At 42.2% G+C, this 23,913-nt stretch overlaps 2 protein-coding genes across 2 annotated transcripts in view; one reads left to right on the forward strand and one right to left on the reverse strand.

The window, feature by feature from the left end:
• The window catches only part of URI1 (URI1 prefoldin like chaperone), a 63,399-nt gene extending 45,465 nt beyond the window's left edge, over nucleotides 1–17,934 (forward strand). Inside the window, exons 5-11 of the mRNA XM_035117478.2 lie at nucleotides 531–622; nucleotides 962–1,022; nucleotides 2,377–2,554; nucleotides 4,963–5,230; nucleotides 10,152–10,294; nucleotides 11,120–11,378; nucleotides 13,213–17,934. Of these exons, the coding sequence (XP_034973369.1) occupies nucleotides 531–622; nucleotides 962–1,022; nucleotides 2,377–2,554; nucleotides 4,963–5,230; nucleotides 10,152–10,294; nucleotides 11,120–11,378; nucleotides 13,213–13,401 (1,190 nt within the window). The 3' untranslated portion in view covers nucleotides 13,402–17,934. The remainder of the gene's footprint in view (nucleotides 1–530; nucleotides 623–961; nucleotides 1,023–2,376; nucleotides 2,555–4,962; nucleotides 5,231–10,151; nucleotides 10,295–11,119; nucleotides 11,379–13,212) is intronic.
• Nucleotides 17,916–18,385, reverse strand: LOC118086168 (ubiquitin-like protein 5). Its single transcript, XM_035117481.2, has one exon. The coding sequence runs from the start codon at nucleotides 18,294–18,296 to the stop codon at nucleotides 18,075–18,077; it is 222 nt and encodes a 73-aa protein (XP_034973372.2). The 5' UTR covers nucleotides 18,297–18,385; the 3' UTR covers nucleotides 17,916–18,074.
• Nucleotides 18,386–23,913: the final 5,528 nt, after the last annotated feature.

The raw sequence follows: 23,913 nt of genomic DNA on the forward strand, positions 1-23,913 counted from the left end.
ATGCTCTAATTTACATGAGAGGAAGCACCAGTGAACACAGTAGGGCTTACTTAGAGTAAGCATACATAGGCTTATATGAGAAGAACTCAGGAATACATCTGTCAGGAAACAGCCTAAGAAACATGTGCTTTATGCAGTGCCAGCCCACTTGTTGTCCCTGAAATTATCTTTGTAAATGACTGTGAAACAAAACTTTTATATGTGATACTGGCTACAACAGCTCTATGGAATTCAGACATTGTGAAACATCTGGAGTCTTACTTTCAAGGCCTTCATCAAGAGGGGATTTTCTCTCTCTACCAGTTACAAAGTGAGTCTGCACTCTGTTGATCAGAGCAATGACAACTTTGCATGTGAACCTCTTGAAAAACAAAAGAGGGTGGGGAAATAAAAACTATGGGATGAAAGAGATTCTTCTCTTTTGTAAATATAGATTATGAATCATAGCATTTACATTTGAAATTACTTGGTTAATACTCTTTTCATTTTGCATATGTGTCCTCTTGAATAATGATGGTTTGTCATTTCAGATGTAAGGAAAGCACTGGATGATTTGCAGAAAGTCATGAAGAACTTTGAATCCAGAGTTGAATTCACAGAAGATTTGCAGAAGATGAGTAATGTAAGACATTTGTTATTGCATACAAAGGGCACTTTATAAAAGTGATAAGAAGCATATGAACATAACAGAGGCTACTCACCTCTCAAACCACTTCACATTGCAAAGTTTGTTAGGTTCAAGGACCAGGAGCTGTTAAGACTGGCATGCATCCAGAAGGATTTATAACCTTAGTCTTTGAAGATCAGAAACAAACCCATCCCATGTCATACCGCAAACTAATGGCAACTGCCATTTGTGACACAGACGTCCAAAGCTCACTTGCCACTAGCTAACCAGATGTGCTTAGCAAGTAGTACTATCAAATATACTTGCTAACTCTAACATTTTTTTTCCAATTAGGCAGCAGGTGATTTTGTGGATATAAGAGAAGTTGCTGAAAGTAATGGCACTGAAACAAAAGGTGAGTGTTTGGGGTTTTAAAATGTGTTCAACCATCATGGGATCTGTGTTTTACATTTCTATTCTTTTTCCTAATACGAAAACCAAATGGTCTCCAATTTAATGTAGTGACTTAGTGTGTAACGTTAGGTTTCTCTAGGCACTTCTGAAAATGGCAAGTTACAGTTATAAACTGAGGCACATGCATATTTTAATGTGATACCCTTATAACCAAGCTAAAATAAATAGAATTTTTGTGCCTCTTCCTTGAAGAGTCCAGAATAGGTTTCTCAGACATACTTGTTATACAGTTTTTTTTTGTCATTTTCCCAACACACACTGGAGTGTGCTATAAAGGAGGGGTGGCTAGCTAGCCCTAGCCAGCATGAATAATAGTCAAGGGCAATGGCAGTTGTAGTACAGTAGCTGCAAATGAATTATGGTGCTGGAGGAGACTCTTGAGAGTCCCAAGGACTGCAAGAAGATCAAACCTATCCATTCTTAAGGAAATCAGCCCTGAGTGCTCACTGGAAGGACACATCCTGAAGCTGAGGCTCCAATACTTTGGCCACCTCATGAGAAGAGAAGAATCCTTGGAAAAGGCCCTGATGTTGGGAAAGATTGAGGGCACTAGGAGAAGGGGACGACAGTGGACGAGATGGTTGGACAGTGTTCTCGAAGCTACGAACATGAGTTGGAAGATACCAAAATGCGGGAGGCAGTGGAAGACAGGAGTGCCTGCCGTGCTATGGTCCATGGGGTCACGAAGAGTCGGACACGACTAAACGACTAAACAACAACAACAACAAGCTGCAAATGAAGGGAGATGGGTTCTTCACCCCTACTGTAGAGAGTTTAAGGAATAAAGAAGAAACTCTCACATACCCGTGAGCCATTGTGGATCCTTCAGCCTTGGATCTGCAGTTGTTGTTGGATTACAACTCCCATCATCCCCAGCCAGTTTAGCCAATAGTCATGGATGATGGTGTAGACACCATGGGACTAGATGGATCTGTGGTTTGACTTAATATAAGGCAGCTTTTTATCTTCTGATATAGCAGATGCAAAGTTACTACATTGAAAATATCCCAGAAATGCTGTTTTCCTGGGTTTTTGGGACACACACACACACACACACACACACACACACACACATGTATTTTGACATTTGGATAAACATCAGGTACTTTTTGCCATTATATGTATAGTTCATTGGTGCTACTTAAAACTTTAGTAGTAATTTGAAACAGATTTTTTTAAAAATGGTATTTGTCCAAAGTCCTTCATTACAATTGCATTTTCCCTTCCTTTCCTTTCCCTTTGCATTATGATGGTAATAGAATTTAAAAAAACCTCTTGCTTTGTTTATTACACAGGAAAACACAGAATTGCTCACAAACCTCATTCTAAACCAAAAACATTTGCTTTTGAGGCAAATCTTCAAGAAAATGGAACTGGCGAAAAATCCAGTGAGGACTTGAAATCAGAGGAAGAATTTTGGGCCAGACTAGATGAACTAGAGAGACAAGAAGAGATACTTGGTGAACTTGACAGGTATCTTAACAGTTGATTGGTTGGAGCATTCTGTTCAAAAGAAGAGGGAATTTGTAGGACTGAAGCTTGGATATTTATTGAGTCAAACCTTTCCACTTAAACAAGTCTGGGTTCTCAAACAGGGAAAGATGTTGGTGGTTTGTGCTTCCATTGTTGTCAAACTTGCATATTTTGAACACTATCTCATGCATTGAAATTCTCTCTGAGTCTAGGACTGGCTCCAGAATTCTGCTTAGCACTTAGAAACACTCTCCCTGGTCTTCCCTTTTTGGTGAACAAAGCCTGACCCAAATTTATAGTGCATTGCAATCCCATATGCAGTGTTGCATTTTGTATATCTGACATTCTGTGATGATGATACCCACAGTCTCATTACCTTCTGCTTCTGCAACGTTTTCCATTTCCAATCACAGCAAAAAGAAAGTTTCAAAGTTTTTTTCTTCATCTGGAAAACTTGAACTTCTGTAACCTTCCTTTGTTACAAGATGAGGTTGCTGCTTAAATAAAAACAAATTTGACCAGCAAATACAGTAGATTTGGCTTGGGTACTGATGTGCATAAACAGAAATATATATTTACCCATTTTAGTCACTTTGAAAGCAAAAAAGGGAAATCCCAGGAAAATTAGGGAAGCGGGGAGCAGGCAGCAAAGTGGTAGGAGACAGAAATGCAATGTTATACTGTCTCCACTTTCCTGCTACGGCAGAAGGAGAGTAGAGTACAATGTAACAAGAGATTGAATGTCAGTACAGTACTGTATTTGGAGCACCCAAATGAAGTTCCCAAGAGGTGTTGGGCATTAAACTTTTTCTTCACCCCCTTTACTTCCTGCTCTCCCACCCCAATTTTAATGACAGCAGAATGTAATCAGTTAAGTAGTAAGTGTGGAATCTTCTGGCTGACACATATTTTCACCATAGACTTAAATTAGTTTTACAGTAATTCATTCCGCCAAGGGAACCATGGGATTTGTAATTTTGTGAAGCGGAGGACACTGAGAACATAGGGAATATAGGAAGCTCTGTTATACCAGGTCACATTATGTATCCAGTTACCACAGTATTGTCTACTCAGATTGAAAATGCCTCTCCAGGGGGGTCATACGGAATTCTCTCCCATCTCTTGCTACTAAATCCTTTTAAATGGAGTTGCTAAGGATTTAACCAGGGACCTTCTGTGTGCAAAGTATATAGTCTGCCACTGAGCCATGGTCACTCCTAAAGTTTCTCACCAAACAACAATTCCCATGATTCTTTAAAGGGAGAGAGGAATGACCATTCAGGGGAAGTAAACTGTTATAACATAGTAGTGCAAGTAGAGCCTTTTACCATACTGGAATTCCAGGCTTGAGTTTTCAACATCTTTCTAAAAGAAAACAACATTTGCTTAGTTGTACTTAATGCACAGTTGAATAAATTCAAAGCACTGTGCCATAAAAGAGTTGAGAGGAGTCTTGAGGATGAGATTGGATCACGCAGCAGCCAAAGTTCCAGAACCATCAGGTAGCTGGATTTAACTTGTATTAGAAAGTACAGTAATAGGAAGAAACTGGTGAGCAAAAAGTGCCAAAATATCTATTGCTCGATTGTAATAAAACCTCATGAGATTTCCCCTCAAGCTAATAATTGGAAGTTTTTGGTGGTTTCTTGGTAAATAGGAACAATTGGTGACATTGGAAAGAATGGCATGTACATTCCCATTGTTCACCACAGCAGCAGAGCATACTATTAGAAAATATAACAAGTCTGTTAGTGGCTGCTAGTCAGAATGGCTGTATGTAGCCTCTTCGTTTTAGTAGAGTAAGCAGGGGAGCAACAAGAGAGAACTGTTGCCTCCGTGTACTGCTTGTGACTGTCCCAGAGGCATCTGGTTGGCCAACATGGTAAACAGGAAGCTGGGCTATTATTTGTTTATTTGCTCTATTTTGCAGCTTTATAAACCGTTTCACAGCCAGAACCTACTGAAGCGGTGTATAATAAGATGAAATGAGAGATAATACAAAATATAGAAAGTCTAAAACAATAAAACCATTTCTACAATTGTACAGTTAATATTCCATAAAAAGACTCGGTCATGCTTCAGGGAACGCTATCTTAAACCAAAAAAGAAGAAGTAGTATTTAGTAGCTGCATAAGTAACGAGCTACTACTTGTCAAACTTCAGCTTGTAACTGATTATAGAGGATTGGTGCTGCAACACTTAAAGTCCAGTTTCCAGTACAAACCAAGTGTGCCTCTGGTGCATGTGCTACTCTTTGGTGTTATTTGTAGCATGCTGCTCTTATTTTCTTAAGATAGTTGTCCATATCTTGCAAAAGAAGGGAAAGCCCTAATGCAAGCATCAGCTAAATGCTTATTTTATGGCTTTTAACGGGAACTGAATTTCATCCTTCCCCATCCTCACTCTAGGAGCTCTGATGCTGTTGAGGCAAATGGAGAAGACACTTCCTCCTCTGAAGAAGAGAGAGAAGAAAAAAAGACAGATGTGAATATGGCCGATAGGGGGAAAGAACCTAATACTCAGGGCAACTTCCAGAAAGAAATAACCAACTCAGAAGTGTTCAGAGATCAGCTTAATGGCCCAAATCATTATTGCAGTGATGATGAGGATGATTTAGCCATTGCTGAGCACGCCGTACCGACAATATATTTCTCTCATACTGTGGAACCTAAAAGGGTTTGTATTGCAAGGATTGTTGAATTCATATTATGGAAATTGTTGAATTATCAGTTTGTAATGCTTTTCTTGCATAATATGCTGCTACTTTTACATGTGAAGGGACCAGGCTTATTTAGGGTTCCAACTAATGTCATATTCTTATGAAATGATTAGGTAAAAGGGGGGGTTGCATTTCTAATCTAAACTCTTTGCCTTCAAACTTTAAAAGATCACATGTAAAAATGTTGTTGTTGTTGTTTAGTCGTTTAGTCGTGTCCGACTCTTCGTGACCCCATGGACCATAGCACGCCAGGCACTCCTGTCTTGCACTGCCTCCCGCAGTTTGGTCAAACTCATGTTCGTAGCTTCGAGAACACTGTCCAACCATCTTGTCCTCTGTCGTCCCCTTCTCCTAGTGCCTTCAATCTTTCCCAACATCAGGGTCTTTTCCAAGGATTCTTCTCTTCTCATGAGGTGGCCAAAGTATTGGAGCCTCAGCTTCAGGATGTGTCCTTCCAGTGAGCACTCAGGGCTGATTTCCTTAAGAATGGATAGGTTTGATCTTCTTGCAGTCCATGGGACTCTCAAGAGTCTCCTCCAGCACCATAATTCAAAAGCATGAATTCTTCGGCGATCAGCCTTCTTTATGGTCCAGCTCTCACTTCCATACATCACTACTGGGAAAACCATAGCTTTAACTATACGGACCTTTGTCGGCAAGGTGATGTCTCTGCTTTTTAAGATGCTGTCTAGGTTTGTCATTGCTTTTCTCCCAAGAAGCAGGCGTCTTTTAATTTCGTGACTGCTGTCACCATCTGCAGTGATCAAGGAGCCCAAGAAAGTAAAATCTCTCACTGCCTCCATTTCTTCCCCTTCTATTTGCCAGGAGGTGATGGGACCGGTGGCCATGATCTTGGTTTTTTTGATGTTGAGCTTCAGACCATATTTTGCGCTCTCCTCTTTCACCCTCATTAAAAGGTTCTTTAATTCCTCCTCGCTTTCTGCCATCAAGGTTGTGTCATCTGCATATCTGAGGTTGTTGATATTTCTTCCGGCAATCTTAATTCCGGCTTGGGATTCATCTAGTCCAGCCTTTCGCATGATGAATTCTGCATATAGGTTAAATAAGCAGGGAGACAATATACAACCTTGTCGTACTCCTTTCCCAATTTTGAACCACTCAGTTGTTCCATATCCAGTTCTAACTGTAGCTTCTTGTCCCACATAGAGATTTCTCAGGAGACAGATGAGGTGATCAGGCACTCCCATTTATTTAAGAACTTGCCATAGTTTGCTGTGGTCGACACAGTCAAAGGCTTTTGCATAGTCAATGAAGCAGAAGTAGACGTTTTTCTGGAACTCTCTAGCTTTCTCCATAATCCAGCGCATGTTTGCTATTTGGTCTCTGGTTCCTCTGCCCTTTTGAAATCCAGCTTGCACTTCTGGGAGTTCTCGGTCCACATACTGCCTAAGCCTGCCTTGTAGAATTTTAAGCATAACCTTGCTAGCGTGTGAAATGAGCGCAATTGTGCGGTAGTTGGAGCATTCTTTGGCACTGCCCTTCTTTGGAATTGGGATGTAGACTGATCTTCTCCAATCCTCTGGCCATTGCTGAGTTTTCCAAACTTGCTGGCATATTGGGTGTAGCACCTTAACAGCATCATCTTTTAAAATTTTAAATAGTTCAGCTGGAATATCATCACTTCCACTGGCCTTGTTATTAGCAGTGCTTTCTAAGGCCCATTTGACTTCACTCTCCAAGATGTCTGGCTCAAGGTCAGCAACCACACTACCTGGGGTGTACGAGACCTCCATATCTTTCTGGTATAATTCCTCTGTGTATTCTTGCCACCTCTTCTTGATGTCTTCTGCTTCTGTTAGGTCCTTACCACTTTTGTCCTTGATTATGGTAATCTTTGTACGAAATGTTCCTTTCATATCTCCAATTTTCTTGAACAGATCTCTGGTTTTCCCCATTCTATTGTTTTCCTCTATTTCTTTGCATTGCTCATTTAAGAAGACCCTCTTGTCTCTCCTTGCTGCTTTTTGGAAATCTGCATTCAGTTTCCTGTATCTTTCCCTATCTCCCTTGCATTTTGCTTGCCTCCTCTCCTCCGCTATTTGTAAGGCATCGTTGGACAGCCATTTTGCTTTCTTGCATTTCCTTTTCCTTGGGATGGTTTTCGTTGCTGCCTCCTGTATAATGTTACGAGCCTCCATCCATAGTTCTTCAGGCACTCTGTCCACCAAATCTAAATCCTTAAACCTGTTCCTCACTTCCACTGTGTATTCATAAGGGATTTGATTCAGATTGTATCTTACTGGCCCAGTGATTTTTCCTACTTTCTTCAGTTTAAGCTGGAATTTTGCTATAAGAAGCTGATGATCTGAGTTACAGTCAGCTCCAGGTCTTGTTTTTGCTGACTGTATAGAGCTTCTCCATCTTTGGCTGCAGAGAATATAATCAATCTGATTTCGATGCTGCCCATTTGGTGATATCCATGTGTAGAGTCGTCTCTTGTGTTGTTGGAAGAGAGTGTTTGTGATGACCAGCTTGTTCTCTTGACAGAACTCTATTAGCCTTTGCCCTGCTTCATTTTGAACTCCAAGGCCAAACTTGCCAGTTATTCCTTTTATCTCTTGATTCCCTACTTTAGCATTCCAATCCCCTGTAATGAGAAGAACATCCTTCTTTGGTGTCATTTCTAGAAGGTGTTGTAGGTCTTCATAGAATTGGTCAATTTCACTTTCTTCAGCACCGGTAGTTGGTGCATAAACTTGGATTACTGTGATGTTAAAAGGTCTGCCTTGGATTCGTATCGAGATCATTCTGTCATTTTTGAGATTGCATCCCATTACAGCTTTTGCCACTCTTTTGTTGACTATGAGGGCCACTCCATTTCTTCTACAGGATTCTTGCCCACAGTAGTAGATATGATAGTCACCCGAACTGAATTCGCCCATTCCCTTCCATTTTAGTTCACTGATGCCCAGGATGTCAATATTTATTCTTGTCATCTCATTTTTGACCACATCCAGCTTACCTCCATCCATGGTTCTTACATTCCAGGTTCCTATGCAATATTTTTCTTTACAGCATTGGACTTTCCTTTCGCTTCCAGGCATATCCGCAACTGAGCGTCCTTTCGGCTTTGGCCCAGCCGCTTCATCAGCTCTGAATCTACTTGTACTTGTCCTCCGCTCTTCCTCAGTAGCATGTTGGATGCCTTCCGACCTGAGGGGCTCATCTTCCAGCGTCATAACTTTTATATGCCTGTTGTCTTTGTCCATGGAGTTTTCTTGGCAGGGATACTGGAGTGGCTTGCCAGTTCCTTCTCCAGGTGGATCCCGTTTAGTCAAAACTCTCCACTATGACCTGTCCATCTTGGGTGGCCCTGCATGGCATAGCTCATAGCTTCTCCGAGTTATTCAAGCCCCTTCGCCACGACAAGGCATTGATCCATGAAGGGGACATGTAAAAATAATATGGTATTAAAATCTACATGCTACCCAAAACTGCTTAAAATCTTGTTGGATTTAGGTAAAATGGGAAATGTACTTAACCAGGAATGTCCTTTCTGCTCAGTAGGCTTTAGGGCAAGAAATGGGATTATGCCTCTTCATTTAAAAGATAAGGCAAACTTTGCTTTCTATCTGAAGAGGATCTCTACCATGTTCAGGTCATTGGAAAGAGTAGTCAGAAGGACACCTAGGTACACCTACGACCTGGTACGATTGAATGTTGATGGAGTGTGATGGGAATGCTGTTTATTGCATTTTCTTATGCTTTGGCATCTAGAATGTAAACTCCAGGGTGAGCTAAAAGACTGAATAAATCCCATTACTCCATCTTTTCTTTGGAGACTTTAGCCAGGGAAGCAGCCTTTCCATTGACTAACATCCACAGAAAGGGTTCAGGATAGAACAGTTTGCCCTCAGTGTTGGTGGAGGCAGGATCCCATCACTCAAAGGCTATCCCCATGCCCAAGAAAAACCTCGGTGCTGCAACTCTTTTCTAAACCTCTGCAGCTTTGCATTGGTATCTCCCAAGAAGCCTGGATACTCTCTTCTCTTCCTACCATATTGCTGAGACGAAAACAGATCAGTGCTGAGGAGGTTTCCTCTGGTCTTATGTTTCCTTCCTACTCCATATATGATAATTAAGGAGAGATGGGGAAGGTATATTGGAGCTGTTCTTTAAAAGGCTGGCTTTGTTCCCAGATTTAAACTGGAGGCAGAAAGTGAAATGAGAGTTGCCTCTCCTGTTAGGACATCAGGTTTTCTGCCCCAGTCTTCTGACTGAGAAGAAGAGTTAACCCTTTGCTGCCTTCTCTCATAGCTGATGAACAACAATTTTGTTTAGGTTATAGTCCTGAATAGAATTAGTGTTTTGAAATTTATTTAGATTTTTCACTCTCACAGTGGATTTCCTTCTGGCTAGCGGTGCATCTCAGGTCACCTTAAACCAAGGGTGCATCTAGATTTTGCTATCTTGTGGTGTACTACAGCCTGCTGTGTCATCCAAACCCAGAAGTGTGGTTAAACATAACTATGGTTAGTTTAAACAAGCCAGCTTCAGAAACAATGGTTTGAAATTGGCTTGTTTGAAGTTACCTACGACAAATTGTGGTTAACCAAAAGACTAACCACACTTCTGGGTTCACACATAACAAACCACAGTTAGCTGAAAACAGAATCAGCAGCTTCTAACCTCTCACAGCTATGCCAAAGAGGAGTGGATGGGTGGGAGCAAACAAGCCCAAGGCTTATGCAGGCAACACCAAACCACAGTTTAGCATTGCATCCAAAACCACCCCTATATACAGGGGTGCCATGGACCTTAATATTTTGTTTATTCAGCTGATTACAGAATGATATTTTGCTGTCTTTGCTTGATTAAAGCCTGATTATTCATGGCTAATGTTTATTTCCGCCTCAGGTACGAATAAACACAGGAAAAAATACTACTTTGAAATTCAGTGAGAAGAAAGAAGAGGCAAAACGTAAGCGAAAGAATAGCAACGGCAATGGGCACTCAGCTACAGAACTGCCCAGCATCAAAACACCAGCAGACATTTATCGGTATGGCACCTGTAGCAAGAACAATTTGGTGGGGGTGTGATTCATTCTGCATAGTATAGCTCTAGAACAGTTGGTAATCTACCAAGAGCCAGAGGGCCACAGCTAATAATTAATCCTATTTAATTCTATGTAATTAATATAAATTATATAATGTATTCCTGAACCTTTTGTATGCCAAATTGCACCTGGTAGGAATATCTCACTTCTTCTGTATTATTCATATTTGACAATTATTCAATTATTCAGTTAAATGGTTCCTTAAAAATGGCTTGGCCATTATGAAAATTGCAAAAACAATCAATTTGTGTTTCCTTTTGCTGCTATACCTACTTAGGGCATTTAGCAGATATTGCTATTAATGTTTTCATATGGTTTTTAATTGTTACTGCTATTAATGTTTTCATATTGTTTTCATATCGCTTCATGTAAAGACTCAACATCTGTCTGTGAGTGTATTAATGCAGAAATTCTCAGAACTGAAAAATTTCCAAACCACTTTGGGGTGTCATGTTCCTCACTCTTCTAAAGCGATTTACTTTATTGGCAACTGATCATACCCATGGCAAAGCTACTGAGAAAACATCCCATGACTTTACAGCAGCTTATGTGATGGGTAGCCGCTCAAAAGTGGCACAGTAACAGTTGTGTTGCTGAATGTAATCCACCTACCTTGGGTCTTTTACAAGAGTTCAGTAAGAAAGTTGACTAGGCAAAGTCATCATAATTAATTTGTACCAAAGACAGTGAAATTATTGTGAATTTGTCATGTGGTTCTCTGCCCCCCTCCTCACATAGTTTATTAAAGCTAACATTTTCCTTTTGCAGAGTCTTTGTTGATGTTGTGAATGGAGAGTATGTCCCTCGTAAATCAATTTTGAAGTCTCGAAGCCGTGAGAACAGTGTTTGTAGTGATACCAGTGAGAGCAGCACTGCTGAGTTTGATGACAGACGAGGAATTCTGAGGAGTGTGAGCTATGATGAAAGTACCTACAGTGATAACGGCGAAGGAATCTTAGTGGAGGAAGAAGAGGGGGAGCAGGAGCATCTTTCAAAAAAACCATCGTCATTATCAGGATTGTATGAGGTACAGAGAGAGGGTTCTTTCCTTTATTGTTTCTTTTTAGGAGAAAACATTAGGACAAATTAGAAACCTTTTTAATGTTGGTTTCATTTTTCGTAAATTGTCTCTTTAGCTGTCACCAACTTATTCCTTGGGCAGAACAACAGAAATGTGCATTCCTTCCTCTACAGGCACATTCTTTCTGACTACAGGCACTCTTTCTGACTAAGGCATGCCAGTCGCATTTCACAAAGGCAGCCTTTTCCCCAAGTCAGTATGATTAGAGCACAAGTGTCTCTGTCAATGCTCTTTCCTAAGTCAGGTAAACCATTTATAAAACACTCTTTTGTGAAGCTTGCCACTTCCATCCTAGATGCATTTACTGGGAAGTAACCGCCACCATTTCAGATGATGAAATGAGCGAGATGAGCGCCGCAACCCCAGAGTCGGTCACGACTGGACTTAATGGTCCGGAGTCCCTTTACCTTTACCTTTAACTACCACCATTTTAGGGATGCGGATGGTGCTGTGGGTTAAAGCTCTAGGGATTGCCGATCAGAAGGTCGGCGGTTCGAATCCCCGCGACGGGGTGAGCTCCCGTTGCTTGGGCCCAGCTCCTGCCCACCTAGCAGTTTGAAAGCACGTCAGAGTGCAAGTAGATAAATAGGTACCGCAACAGCGGAAAGGTAAATGTTTTTCCGTGTGCTGCTCCGTGTTCTCCAGAAGCGGCTTAGTCATGCTGGCCACATGACCTGGAAGCTGTACACCAGCTCTCTCAGCCAATAGAGCGAGATGAGCGCCGCAACCCCAGAGTCGGTCACGACTGGACTTAATGGTCCCTTTACCTTTACCTTTAACCACCACCATTTCAGTGGAAGTACGTTTTCTTAGGATTTAGTTGAGATTTCCTCCTCAGCTAGAAAGAAATTGGAGAGTTCTGCATTTTCTCTTGCCTTGTTCTCAAAGGCAAATGGATCAAAAGGGCCAGAAAAAAGGGATACTATGGCAGCAGGGTAAGTTGCTCAGAGGACATCCACCTCTAATAGCAGCACAAGGAAGTGGAGGCACACAGACTTTTTCAGTAGCTTTCATTGGGAGAGGCACGTAATCGTGATGGGGAAAGAGGGGGTTTAGACTAGGATTTGCTAAATCGAAAACCTGCGTTTGGTTTAGCATTTGGTTCACATCTTGCCTACTATATGAAGAGCCATGCTGGATCAAGTTAAAATGACCAGCTGATCCAGGGACCCCTTTCCTGGAGCGGACAGCCAGATGCCTCCAGATAAGTTAACATAAGGCAGTCCACAAGAGGACAATCCCCCAATGTACCTAGCAGTCTTCCAGCATTTAAAAATATATTGAGCTTGTCTGCCACTTTCTATAAAATCTTACTTAACTGTTGTGATGATGTTGACAGGGGGGAAAACATGTACGCAAAATAATTTGTAGTTCGTACACCAGGTGTCAGGTTGAGGCAGTTAAAGGAGCCACAATATGAAACCTTGAAAGTGCAATATGATTGAAATAGTGACAGGCCCCAAATCTGCAAAGTTGTATCAGTTGCAGAGCTGAAATTTACATCTGCATCATCTGTTTTTATGTTCTTGAAGATATGTCACAAAGAAGACCATATCTTTTTTTCTTATTCTAAAACTTACAGGTATGAATATCTCTCCTTAGAACACTAGTACTCCTTCTGGTTTTCTTTTGAGGAAGCTAGACTGATTAGGTTTTTTTTTTTGCAGGGAGTTGCTGTTGGTTTTGTGGAGTTTTTTTCTATATTTTTGACTAAAAGAGAGAGTGATGGTAATACACTTTGTAACCTATATAGTATTTTCAAGGTTTCCTTTCCTTGTAGGCTTTCTCGGGGACTGTTGTCGAGAAGGAGCCTTTGTCTCCTGCTTCAGCACCACACCCAGTAATCGCTCACCCTGCCCTGCCTACCATTCTGGAGCGAAAATCTGAGGAAGTTCTTTCTGAAGCTTCAGAAGAAACTACAAAGAGGGTTTCAAAATTCAAAGCTGCCAGAATGCAACAGAAAACCTAGTTTCTGCTTAGACAATGGAAGTTTAAAACGGCAGGCTGCGTTGATTTGATACTGTTCATGTTTAGACCTCTGTTGATGATATTTCTTTAAAAAAAAATCGGTGAAAAAACACTTCAAAATTTTCTTATTTTCTTAATATCCCTGTATGCAGTCAGCACCTTTGTATATGTTTGCCTTACGATAACAGCACTTGGAATAATTTTCAAAAGAATAATCTTCATAAGGCTGTGTGTGTGTGTGTGTGTGTGTGTGTGTGTGTGTGTGTGTTTAAACCTAAATACAGGCAGTTTTGTACCAGATGTGATGTTCTACATACCATATGGGTCGTTTGAAAGAAACTTTGCAACTTTCAAATAGAGCCAACAATTATATTTCATGACTTGCTTTAGCGTTTAAGACTTGCTCATATCCCCCATTGTTTTGTAGGGTTTGCTTTTAGGTGTCTGTGCTGACGAATCATTTCTTTCCTACTAGCATAAAACCTCTGATAACTTGTATAAACTCTATGAAACAGAACACTGTGTTCGCGTACTTTGCAGGGATGTTTCTTTGATGGAAAAAATGGTATTTTGTAAAATTACACTTTTCAAGTAAAAGAAAAAGAAAAAATCTGAAATGTTGAAAGTATTCTCCTTTGGGTTATTATATACAGTGGAGTTGAAACATTTTCTCAGTTCCAAATTCCTTGAGCCTGTTCTCTGACCTTTCCAATACAGAGCCCTTTACTCTCTTTTCTTTTCTTTGTGTATGAAACACCTATTAACGTCAATGGAAATTACGTGCTCATGGGGAGAAGAGCTTAACCCTAAACTAAAGGAGGTTTAGCCCCAAAGAGATCCTCCCCTTCCATTATGCATTCAAAAATGTGATTCTGTTGTCGTGGGCTGTTCCAGGAAGCAATCGACCCTGTGCTGTTATTGTTCAGAGTTTGCAACTTGAATACAAGACACAGCATGGACATGTAATAAAAAGGAAGCAGTCTATCAGGCCAGTCCTCCAGCTGCACACTGTGGCAGCATCCTGCCTGCAGCAAATGGCACTAGGTCGGGTTGCAGGATTTTAGTCCACTTACCCTTTTAAGAACAAGCAAGTGTTGAATTAGTTCCCTATTGCCATCCAAGCACAAATCAATGAGCTGGCTGCAACATGACCACCCGATTCAGTTCTGTCATGAACTGGGTAGCAACCAGATCAGGTCCACAAGGGGACTCTCAGCTTTCAAAACCAAGGCCTATACAGTATGTCTTGCAGGAGGAGCAGCGTAGGCAAACTGGTGGCAGTAATAATTTGTGTAGTGTTAGTTGCCCTGACAGCTGTGGGCCTAACTATGAGTCCAATAAATCAACAAATGAAAGCAAAATTATCTTTCTCCCCTTTCAGCTTGGTTCACTTTCCCATGTTACACTTGTTCCCACATTCTCTTTGCAAAGCTAATATAGTACTGAGCAAATGTTGAGCAGAAGCAGCTTCCATTGTGGCCCCAGCACACAAGAGATGCCCTGAACCTTTGTCTTTAGAGAAGGGGAAATCGACTTTGGGGAATTTATCAAGGTAGGCAAAGGGAATCGCTGGAGCTCAGTGGTCGAGCACACTTTTCGTGCAGAAGGTCCCAGGTCCAATTCCTGGCATCTTCACCTAAATGGATTAGGTGGTGGGAAAGACCTTTGTTCAAGAACCTGGAATGCTGCATGCAGCTATTCAGAATAAGATGGAGAAATAGTTTGGTATGACCCAACACAAGGCAATTTCCTGTGTTCCTAAATAATCCTGGACCAGCCCTACCATTGGGCAGAGTGGGGCTACTGTTTCAAGCAGCTGATATTGGGTGTCATGGAACAGCAGCAAACTGTTTAGCTGTTCTGATTTTTTTAAATTGTCTTTTATTATTGGAGAGGAGCTTGCCTCAGGTGACAAAGTAGCATGACTGGCCTTGAGTACCATGTTCCATGACCATTGGGAGAGGGACGCACACCATTTGTTGCTCTGCCTCAGGTGGTAAAATGTCTTCAGCAGCCAATACCCCAGTCGTTTGCTCCAACATGCTTATGTACTAAACAACCTTTCCAGTGCAGCAAAAGTTGAGTGTATTTGTAAAACAGGGTGCTTCTGGTTCTCAGAGGGGAGCCTGACTACTAAAAAGGCTTCTGTTTGTCTGTTAGTTATAGAACTCAGCCAGCCATGGAAGGCTTGAGGACTGGTGAGTTAGATTGGAATTCAATCTGTTCATATGCATGTCAAAATCAATCTGGACTTGTGCCGTTATGTTCTATGTAAAGTATGGAATACCCATTATGTGCTATAGGATAAGGGGCAAGTCTTTAAAGCAAGGAACCATCTGCAAATCTTACCAGGCAGTTGGTGTGGTTTAATGTCTAGAGCAGGGGTTGTCAACCTGGTCCCTACCACCCACTAGTGGGCGTTTCAGGATTCTAGGTGGGTGGTAGGGGGTTCTATGGCACAAGCTGAATCCTTCCATCAAGCACTGGTGGGTGGTAAGGAAATTTTTACCATCAAGAAAGTTGCATTAGTAGGTGGTAAGTATAAAAAGGTTGACTACACCGGGTTAGAGTGTTGGGGTGGGATTTAGGGAACTGAAGTTCAAATTGCCATTACATCTTTTGGGGGCGGGATAGAGGCTACGGACAGACTAATTATTATTTCTCAGTTCAGATTGAAGTTGGTTTGGCGGAAATGCATCAAAATGCAGTATTCCATAAGAAACTGTAAGATAGACATGGATTATAGCTAACATGTATACTCCATTTCCCCAAATAGAGATGGGAGCACACTAGATGCAGAGTAAATGGCAGCCTGTACACAGCCCTGGTCTCCCTCAACCAAACCAACTTTATAGGGTTGTTGGTAAGGCAAAATAGCTCTCAGAGCTCTTTGGAAGAAAGGCTGCGTACAGATGTCATGAGTGTGCCCTTTTATTTCTTATTTATGTAAAATATTTGCAGGCTTCCTTTTAGGGGCATTTCTTCCCAAAGCAGCATGCATAAGCAGCAGATAGATAAATCAAGATGATATACTTTACCTTGGGAAAGCCACTCTGATCTCATCACAAGTCACTTAAACTCTCAGGGAAAGATAGCATTTTTAAAGTCTTTGAGGCTCACTTGAAAGTCTGTAAGGCAGGGAAACAAGCGTAATCCAATCAAAAGGGGGTTCTGTAACAGCAGGGCAACCCCTAAAAAGGCCCTGGTTTGGTTTTTTTTTTTTTTGCTCACCAACCTAATTGACCTTACTGGCAGAAATGCAAGCAGGATCTCTGAAGCAGATCTCACTGTGTGGGCAGGATAATACAATCAAAAACAGTCATCCACAATCCTAGTATCAGTCTATCAGGTCAGAGGAGGGAAATCCTGCACTGCTTCTAATTCACATATTTTTGCATTGACTACTATGTGATTTTTGTGTGGCCAGCCTGCCAGAGTAGGGGCAGAAGCCATTCAATGCTATTCTGGAATATTGGTGTCCCCTCCCAAACTGGAAAGTTTGGTGTGTGTGAGAGAGGGGGTGTTCTTTGGGACCTAAGCTTGCAAATACACACACTATAATTGGATATCACAAACCACATTGGAGGTGTTAATCATTAGCTTGATACATGCTGAAATGTAGATTTTATGGCTCTAAAGCATATTGCGTTAGTACTAAAATAAGCCATCAATGCCAGTCCACCCTCTATTCACGGCTAAATATTTAAAGGAGGTTATTTATAGCTTCCTTAATGAATTCTTGGCTAAACAAAATGAAATTATGTCCTAGAAAAGTAGGAGCTATTTTGTAACCAGAACAGTGCATCTATAAAATATAGTGCTATGAATATGTATTTTAAATAACAAAGGGGTTGAAGATCTAATCTAATCTACCAGAGCTGGTTAATTAGAGAAAATGGGCCCCAATCTTAACTATGCTTACATGCTGTAAATCCCATTGGCTTGCCTGGAGTACAATTGCTGTGTGTGCATCCTTTTCCTCTTCCCTCCAACTGCCTTTATCTGGGTCCATGGATCCCCCCCTCCCCCCGACCCTGCTGCTCTCCGTGGTTGGCAATCTCTAGCCCTGGATACCATGTTGCAGGCAAGTAACAGTCTCATTGTGGATGTTGGGTGGACACTAGCTAGGATGAATTGCTCTGCCTCTGCGGTCAGGCTGCAATGCTTCTGAATGCCAGTTTCTGGAAACCACAGGAAGGGAGAGTGCTCTTGTGCTTGGGTCCTGCCTGTGGGTTTCCCATTGGGTCATGTGGTTGGCCACTGTGAGAACAGGATGCTGGACTAGGTGGGCCATTGGCCTGATATTCTTACAGTCAGGTACCAGCAATAAGGGGGTACCAGCAGACCTGGGGGAAAGCCACTCGCATGAAATTAAGCTAAAGGGCACAAACATCCCACCCCTGTTTCAAACAGTATAATGTGGATGTGCTCCTTCTTGCCCTCTCCTTTTTCCCCCCAGGTCACACATATCAGGTCACGTTTATTATAATGATTCTTAAAAAACAAAAGACAGTCTGAATACAAGTTCCCTGGTATTCATTCCTGGTATATTGCGCTCAGGGATAAAATACTCTTAACTAAACCTCATGCCACCAAATAATCAAGAGTTTGTCAAATAAGAAACAAAGAATGAAAAAAACAGACATAGAAAAGGCAGCATCTGCCACAATGAAACTACTGATAATATAGTTCTAGGTTCATTCCATCGTGAATTTCATAGTCTGCCAATGAGACATGGTCCTTGAAAATTGTATACCATTTCTTCAACACAATCTTGTCCCACCGTGTGCCAGTCTGCACGGCAATGAGCTTTTTCAAGTCTCTAATGGTGTCGTTAGAGTTGCACTTCACTCTCACTTTCTTGCCCAGCCGATTGTTGCAAACCACTTCAATCATCCCGATCTGGTACCAGAACAACCCCAAGAAACTACTGAGCAAGGAGACCTTTGGCCTCCTGCCTTCTGATGCTCTGAATTCTGCGGACTCTTGACCCTTCTTGCCCCCTGCTATAATCTTGCCCCTGCTGTCCCCTACTTCTCTTCCCTAGATTGCTGCCTCCTCTTTTTCCAGGGTCCCAGGCATGGGCTTCATGGGCTGCCCGTGATCGGCATTATCTTTGGAGGAAAGTTACCTTTTCAGAAGCACCAGCCCTCTTAGGACTGTACGGCAGATAGGGGTTGTGTGATTGCCTTGCTCCCTCGCAGCAGATATTTCCTGTCTGTAGAAAGCTAACATTAGGGGAAAGGGCTTTAGCTTCTCTTTCTCCCTCACATGCTACCTTTCTAGGTGCACAGTTTGTTGGGTGTTTGATGTTGTTTTTAAACGTGGTGGGGGGCATTAAAACACGCAACCCCCACCCACAGTCTGACGTGACATGACTGTAGGAGCGGTGGATCAGGTGTCATCATGTAGTTCTGCTTTTATTTATCCAAAAGGAGCTTCTAATAATAGGTGTAACCAGGGGCAACAACAACAAATATGAGCAACCTAAACCCCTTGATAGGAATCAAAATCTGAGATACGAGGAACTGATACAATTTTTCTCTATGTATGAGCAGGATGGAAGACTCTTGACATTGAAATACTTTCAGTAGCACACTTAAGAAATAAAGATAGTTTGGTCTTGGAATAACACTGAACTTGGTACAGGGGCTAACTCTTCCCTACACTCAGAAATCCTTGGTATTGCAAAATAAGTATTTGTATTTATAGTTGTATTATTATTTTTGTATTCTTAATATTTTATACTACTTTATGTTACTTTGTGTTATGATTTTCAGTTAAGGGATGCGGGTGGCACTGTGGGTTAAACCACAGAGCCTAGGGCTTGCCGATCAGAAGGTCGGCGGTTCGAATCCCCGCGACGGGGTAAGCTCCCGTTGCTCGGTCCCAGCTCCTGCCAACCTAGCAGTTTGAAAGCACATCAAAGTGCAAGTAGATAAATAGGTACCGCCACAGGGGGAAAGTAAACGGTGTTTCCGTGTGCTGCTCTGGTTCACCAGAAGTGGCTTTGTCATGATGGCCACATGACCTGGAAGCTGTACGCCGGCTCCCTCGGCCAATAAAACGAGATGAGCGCGCAACCCCAGAGTCGGTCACGACTGGACCTAATAGTCAGGGGTCCCTTTACCTTTACCTATGATTTTCAGTGTGTATCCCACCTTCCTCTTGAAGGAAACTAGGGCTGCACACATACATCAATTATAAAACTTTTGTTGAAAGAAAAATGCTCTAAAAACATGGATCTGGGGGTTGCCAGGAACAGTGTCACTCAACCATCAAGTGCCTGGGTACTAGGATGCATACTTATTTCAAAAAATAAAATGGAAAAGATTGCCTTTTGGGTAAACCTAACTAGAGAATTGCTGAGGGTGCCCTCCTGTTGAGGGTACGTTTCTTCCAACTATTAGGCAAAGCTGCCCAGTTTGGCTTCCGTTGTGTGCGTGCTTTAACCTAGTTTAGCACCTACAAGTAACCTCTAGATCTGTGAATATAAAAAGTGGCTAGTGTCTCCATTTCTTTTGTCCCCCTTTCTTTCTTTTTTTACCTACAAGGAAACCTGTGTGTTTTGCCCAAAGTTGGAGACAACTGGGTAAAAACTGGATTTTATATTTAAAAAAGAAAAAGTTGGGGAGCCAACCATTGCATAGTTCTTCACCACAGAAGTCCTAGGTGCAGCTCTTAAACCGCATAGCACCCAATAAAGCCGAATTACCTGCTGCCTCCACCCACATTCCATCTTAAGGCTGTGACTAAATGTAGATTTATGCAAACCTTCCCACCATTTCCCCCATACTCTTCCTCAACCCTCTGGAGCAGCTTTACATGGGACAAGAGTCTCAAGTGAGGGGAGTGCATTGAATAATGGGGTGCTCTGCCTTGAAGTAGTTCTTCCCACTAAGTCTGGAGTGGGAAGTCCCCTCTCTTTTTTTTTGAGAAGGGCAAAAGCAGGCATCCCCAAACTGCGGCCCTCCAGATGTTTTGGCCTACAACTCCCCTGATCCCTAACAGGACCAGTGGTCAGGGATTATGGGAATTGTAGTCCAAAACATCTGGAGGGCCGAAGTTTGGGGATGCCTGGGCAAGAGGAACAACAATATTGGGTGGGGAGGGGGAGCCAAAAGTGGATGGGATCCCAGCAAGAGACGCAACTCTTTGTATAGTAGGCTACATTTCAGCCATCTAAAACTTGTAGCAGATACCTGCCTATCAAACTGGTGCTTCTCTTTTCGCTGCCCATGCCAGCCATTTTGTGCTGGCACCCACGGCACTTTTATCGACATATGAGCACTATGGAATTGGCAGGGAAGGAAAATAGCCACGTGGTTACTTGAACTGGACACTGCTTTTTAAAGTGGCGTCTGTGTTGTGAACATAACATGCAGAGAAGTTAAGGGGAGAGTGTGCAACATTAAAGGCCCCTAATGCTGTGATGTCCTGGCATCAAAAAGCCAACATGGACTCAGAACAGTATAATCCCATTCGTTAGTTGAACAAACTTTTTAGGGAAGTTGTGGAATTTATTTTCTTTGGAGGCTTTCAGGAGAAGGTAAAGGGATATTCTTTGGGAATATTCTCCATGTAGAAAGGACAAGCTTCAAGTTGGTAGGTCAGACTAGCTGATCCATTGGTCTGTTTTGTGGCTTTATTCCATTAATGTGATGGCATTCAGGTGTGCAAATGAGTTTCATCCCCCGCCCCTGCCTTATTGTTTGAGGACTAGTCACACTGCCATCTTTCAAATCCATCTTTTAAAGAGAGAAGACTACCGTAGCTAACATATTTCCGTGCCTTTCTGAGAGATTCGTACAGCTGTTCCAGCTGTTCATTTTAACGCAGTGATTTATGTTTCAAAATATGAGCTTGGATTAAAAGGAATCTGTGTGTGTGTTTGGTATGCAATATTTTTGTATTACAAATAGCTCCGTTCTAACCCACATTAACCCCATGATATGTGAATTTTGCCAACTCCCCACTGTGTCTTTTAAATCAAATCCAGAGCATCACCAAGTGTGTTCTAATTTCTAAACAAACTCATCTTCCAGTAGAAGTCCTTTAATACTCTACTGCAAATTAGACAATCTAAGATGAATGGAGTATCTTTGTTAATTATGGAGTTTAATTGATCAAAACTACTGGACACGGTTTTATTTATAGCAATTTCATGCTGGATGGATTCTATAATATTAACCAGCATTTTTTTTTTTTAGGAAGGTTAAGATGTGCATTTATCCAAATACGCAGATAATCAAATATACAAGAGTCCTCTTTATGTAGGGATACAATGACACAGGTCTAGAGAAGATGGTGAGGAGAAGATAGAAAATTCGGATAACTGGAGACCGTGTTGCATTACAGCAAAGCCCAGTGGGAACCAAAGACAAGCCCAGCCCCAAGTGTGTGTGTATAAACAAGGAGAGTCAGTATGGCGTAGTAGTTAAAGACTTCTGGACGGGGGCCTGGGAGACCAGGGTTCATATCCCCAATTTGTGTGAGAAGCTCATGGGAGGACCCTGGGCCAGTCACTATCATTCATCTTAACCTACCTCATTGGGTTCTTGTGAGGGTAAAATTGGAAGGGGAGAACATCACCTTAAACTTTTGGGTGGAAAGGTGGGCTACAAATGTGACTGTCAGCAATTCTGAATGCCATCAATATTATAAGCGCCAAACTCTAGAACAGTGCCCCCCAAACTTGGGTCTCCAGCTGTTTTGGGACTACAATTACCACCATCCCTGACCAATGGTGTTGCTACCTAGGGATTATGGGAGTTATAGTCCAACAACAGCTGGAGACCCAAGTTCGGGAAACACTGCTCTAGATCAGGCATCCCCAAACTGCGGCCTTCCAGATGTTTTGGCCTACAACTCCCATGATCCATAGCTAACAGGACTAGTGGTCAGGGATGATGGGGATTGTAGTCCAAAACATCTGGAGGGCCGAAGTTTGGGGACGCCTGCTCTAGATGATGCAACAGAGCCTGTACATGCAAGTCTTCACCAATGCGGCAAATAGTTTGAAGTGTGTGTGCGCAGAGAAGATTTTTATCATGGAACCCAAGGTAGCACAAGAGGTCTCTGTCACTAAGGTGACCAGCTCTGCTTAGCTTCAGCAAAGTAGTGGCTTCATATGCCTTCAGGCATTCCCTGTGATCTGTTTAAAGGAAAATAACATAGAGGGGATGTGTTAAATTCCCCTGCCCCAATAGTTCTGACACAGATCTCTCTCTCTCTGACAGCTTTCCCCCAAAATTATTGTCAGGTTTGGAACTAAGTGCACACCTGAAAATAGAGAGGCAGTGTGGTGTAGTGGTTAGAGTGTTGGGTTAGAATAAGGGAGATCCTGGGCGGAATTGATACTCAGTCATTGAGCTCACTAGGTAGCCCTGGGCCTAGCTGTGAGGATTGTTGGTTGTGTGGTGGTTGTGAGGTTAAATGGAGTAGGGCAGGGCATGTGTGTGGCCCTGAAAACATTGGAGGAGAGGCAGGATATAAAATGCAATTAATAAATAAGCTGGAAAGGAAGCTCTTAACAACAAGAAAACAGGGTGCTCTCTGTCCACCAGTCTTCATACAGACAGCAACCTCTTTTAAAAACTCTTTTCCTGAACTGAAATAACTTTGGGTCATAACTCACTGGCAAGCTGCACAAGTCTAATTAAAATAAACCAGGAAGAGGGGACACAGCATTTGGGGTGGGGTGGGTTTCTTTTAGCCCTTGCTCCAGGCTCCAGTTTCTGGCACAGCTTCGACCAAAACAAACGAGGGAAAAGTATACCCCACCCCCATTTCTTGATTTGGTCCATCAGCAGATATATGCAGTTTGATTTCCATCACAAGCAAAAGGGGTGGGGTGGGGAATCTCCCTTTCGGGTGTGCATCTCTGGCTTCCTGGGATCACAGCCCTGCTGTTTGTCTGTAATTAATTTTGCATGCCAGTAGGTAGCAGTGGCGAGCAGAAGCCACAACAGAAAGCTGCCAGTCAGTGATGATAATTTATTATTCATTTCTGTTATAGGTGGGGTGTGCAGACAGTTACAGTAATAATTACTAAGACCAGAGTGTTTCCTAGGCAACCGGTCCCGTCCCCCCCTCATTCATGCTGTTGCGGAGAGTATGCCTGTAAAGCATGACATTGCTGTATTCTGAGGTTTGTTGCCCTCCTGCTGTTCCAGGTTTGAGGTTAGTTACAGCATCATAAGGGGCTCTCAAGCATAAAGAGCTCAGGCTGGGATTAAAGCCCAGAGAGAATGCTATCGCCCTGCCTCTCCCTCTCCTCTCTCACTTTTAAGTAACAAGGTTATAAAAATGCAAATGCCATTTCTAGGTGGGTTATAACTAATATTGGTAAGGATATTTAGGGATCCTTTAAGTTGGCAAACATTCCCCCCTTTTTTGTTTTTTGTTTTCAAAAAGGGAGGAGTAGAGAGACACAAAGCCCGTTTCATTAAAAAATAAAATTTGCAAACAGGGCTCCCCCCCCCCGCACCCGCTTTCCTTTTTAACTTGAGGG

Source organism: Zootoca vivipara, chromosome 6, assembly GCF_963506605.1.
Source record: "Zootoca vivipara chromosome 6, rZooViv1.1, whole genome shotgun sequence".
Taxonomy (NCBI): domain Eukaryota; kingdom Metazoa; phylum Chordata; class Lepidosauria; order Squamata; family Lacertidae; genus Zootoca; species Zootoca vivipara.

Excerpts from the sequence above, each read along its gene's own strand:
- LOC118086168 (XM_035117481.2), bottom strand. The coding sequence starts at position 18,296 with ATGATTGAAGTGGTTTGCAACAATCGGCTGGGCAAGAAAGTGAGAGTG.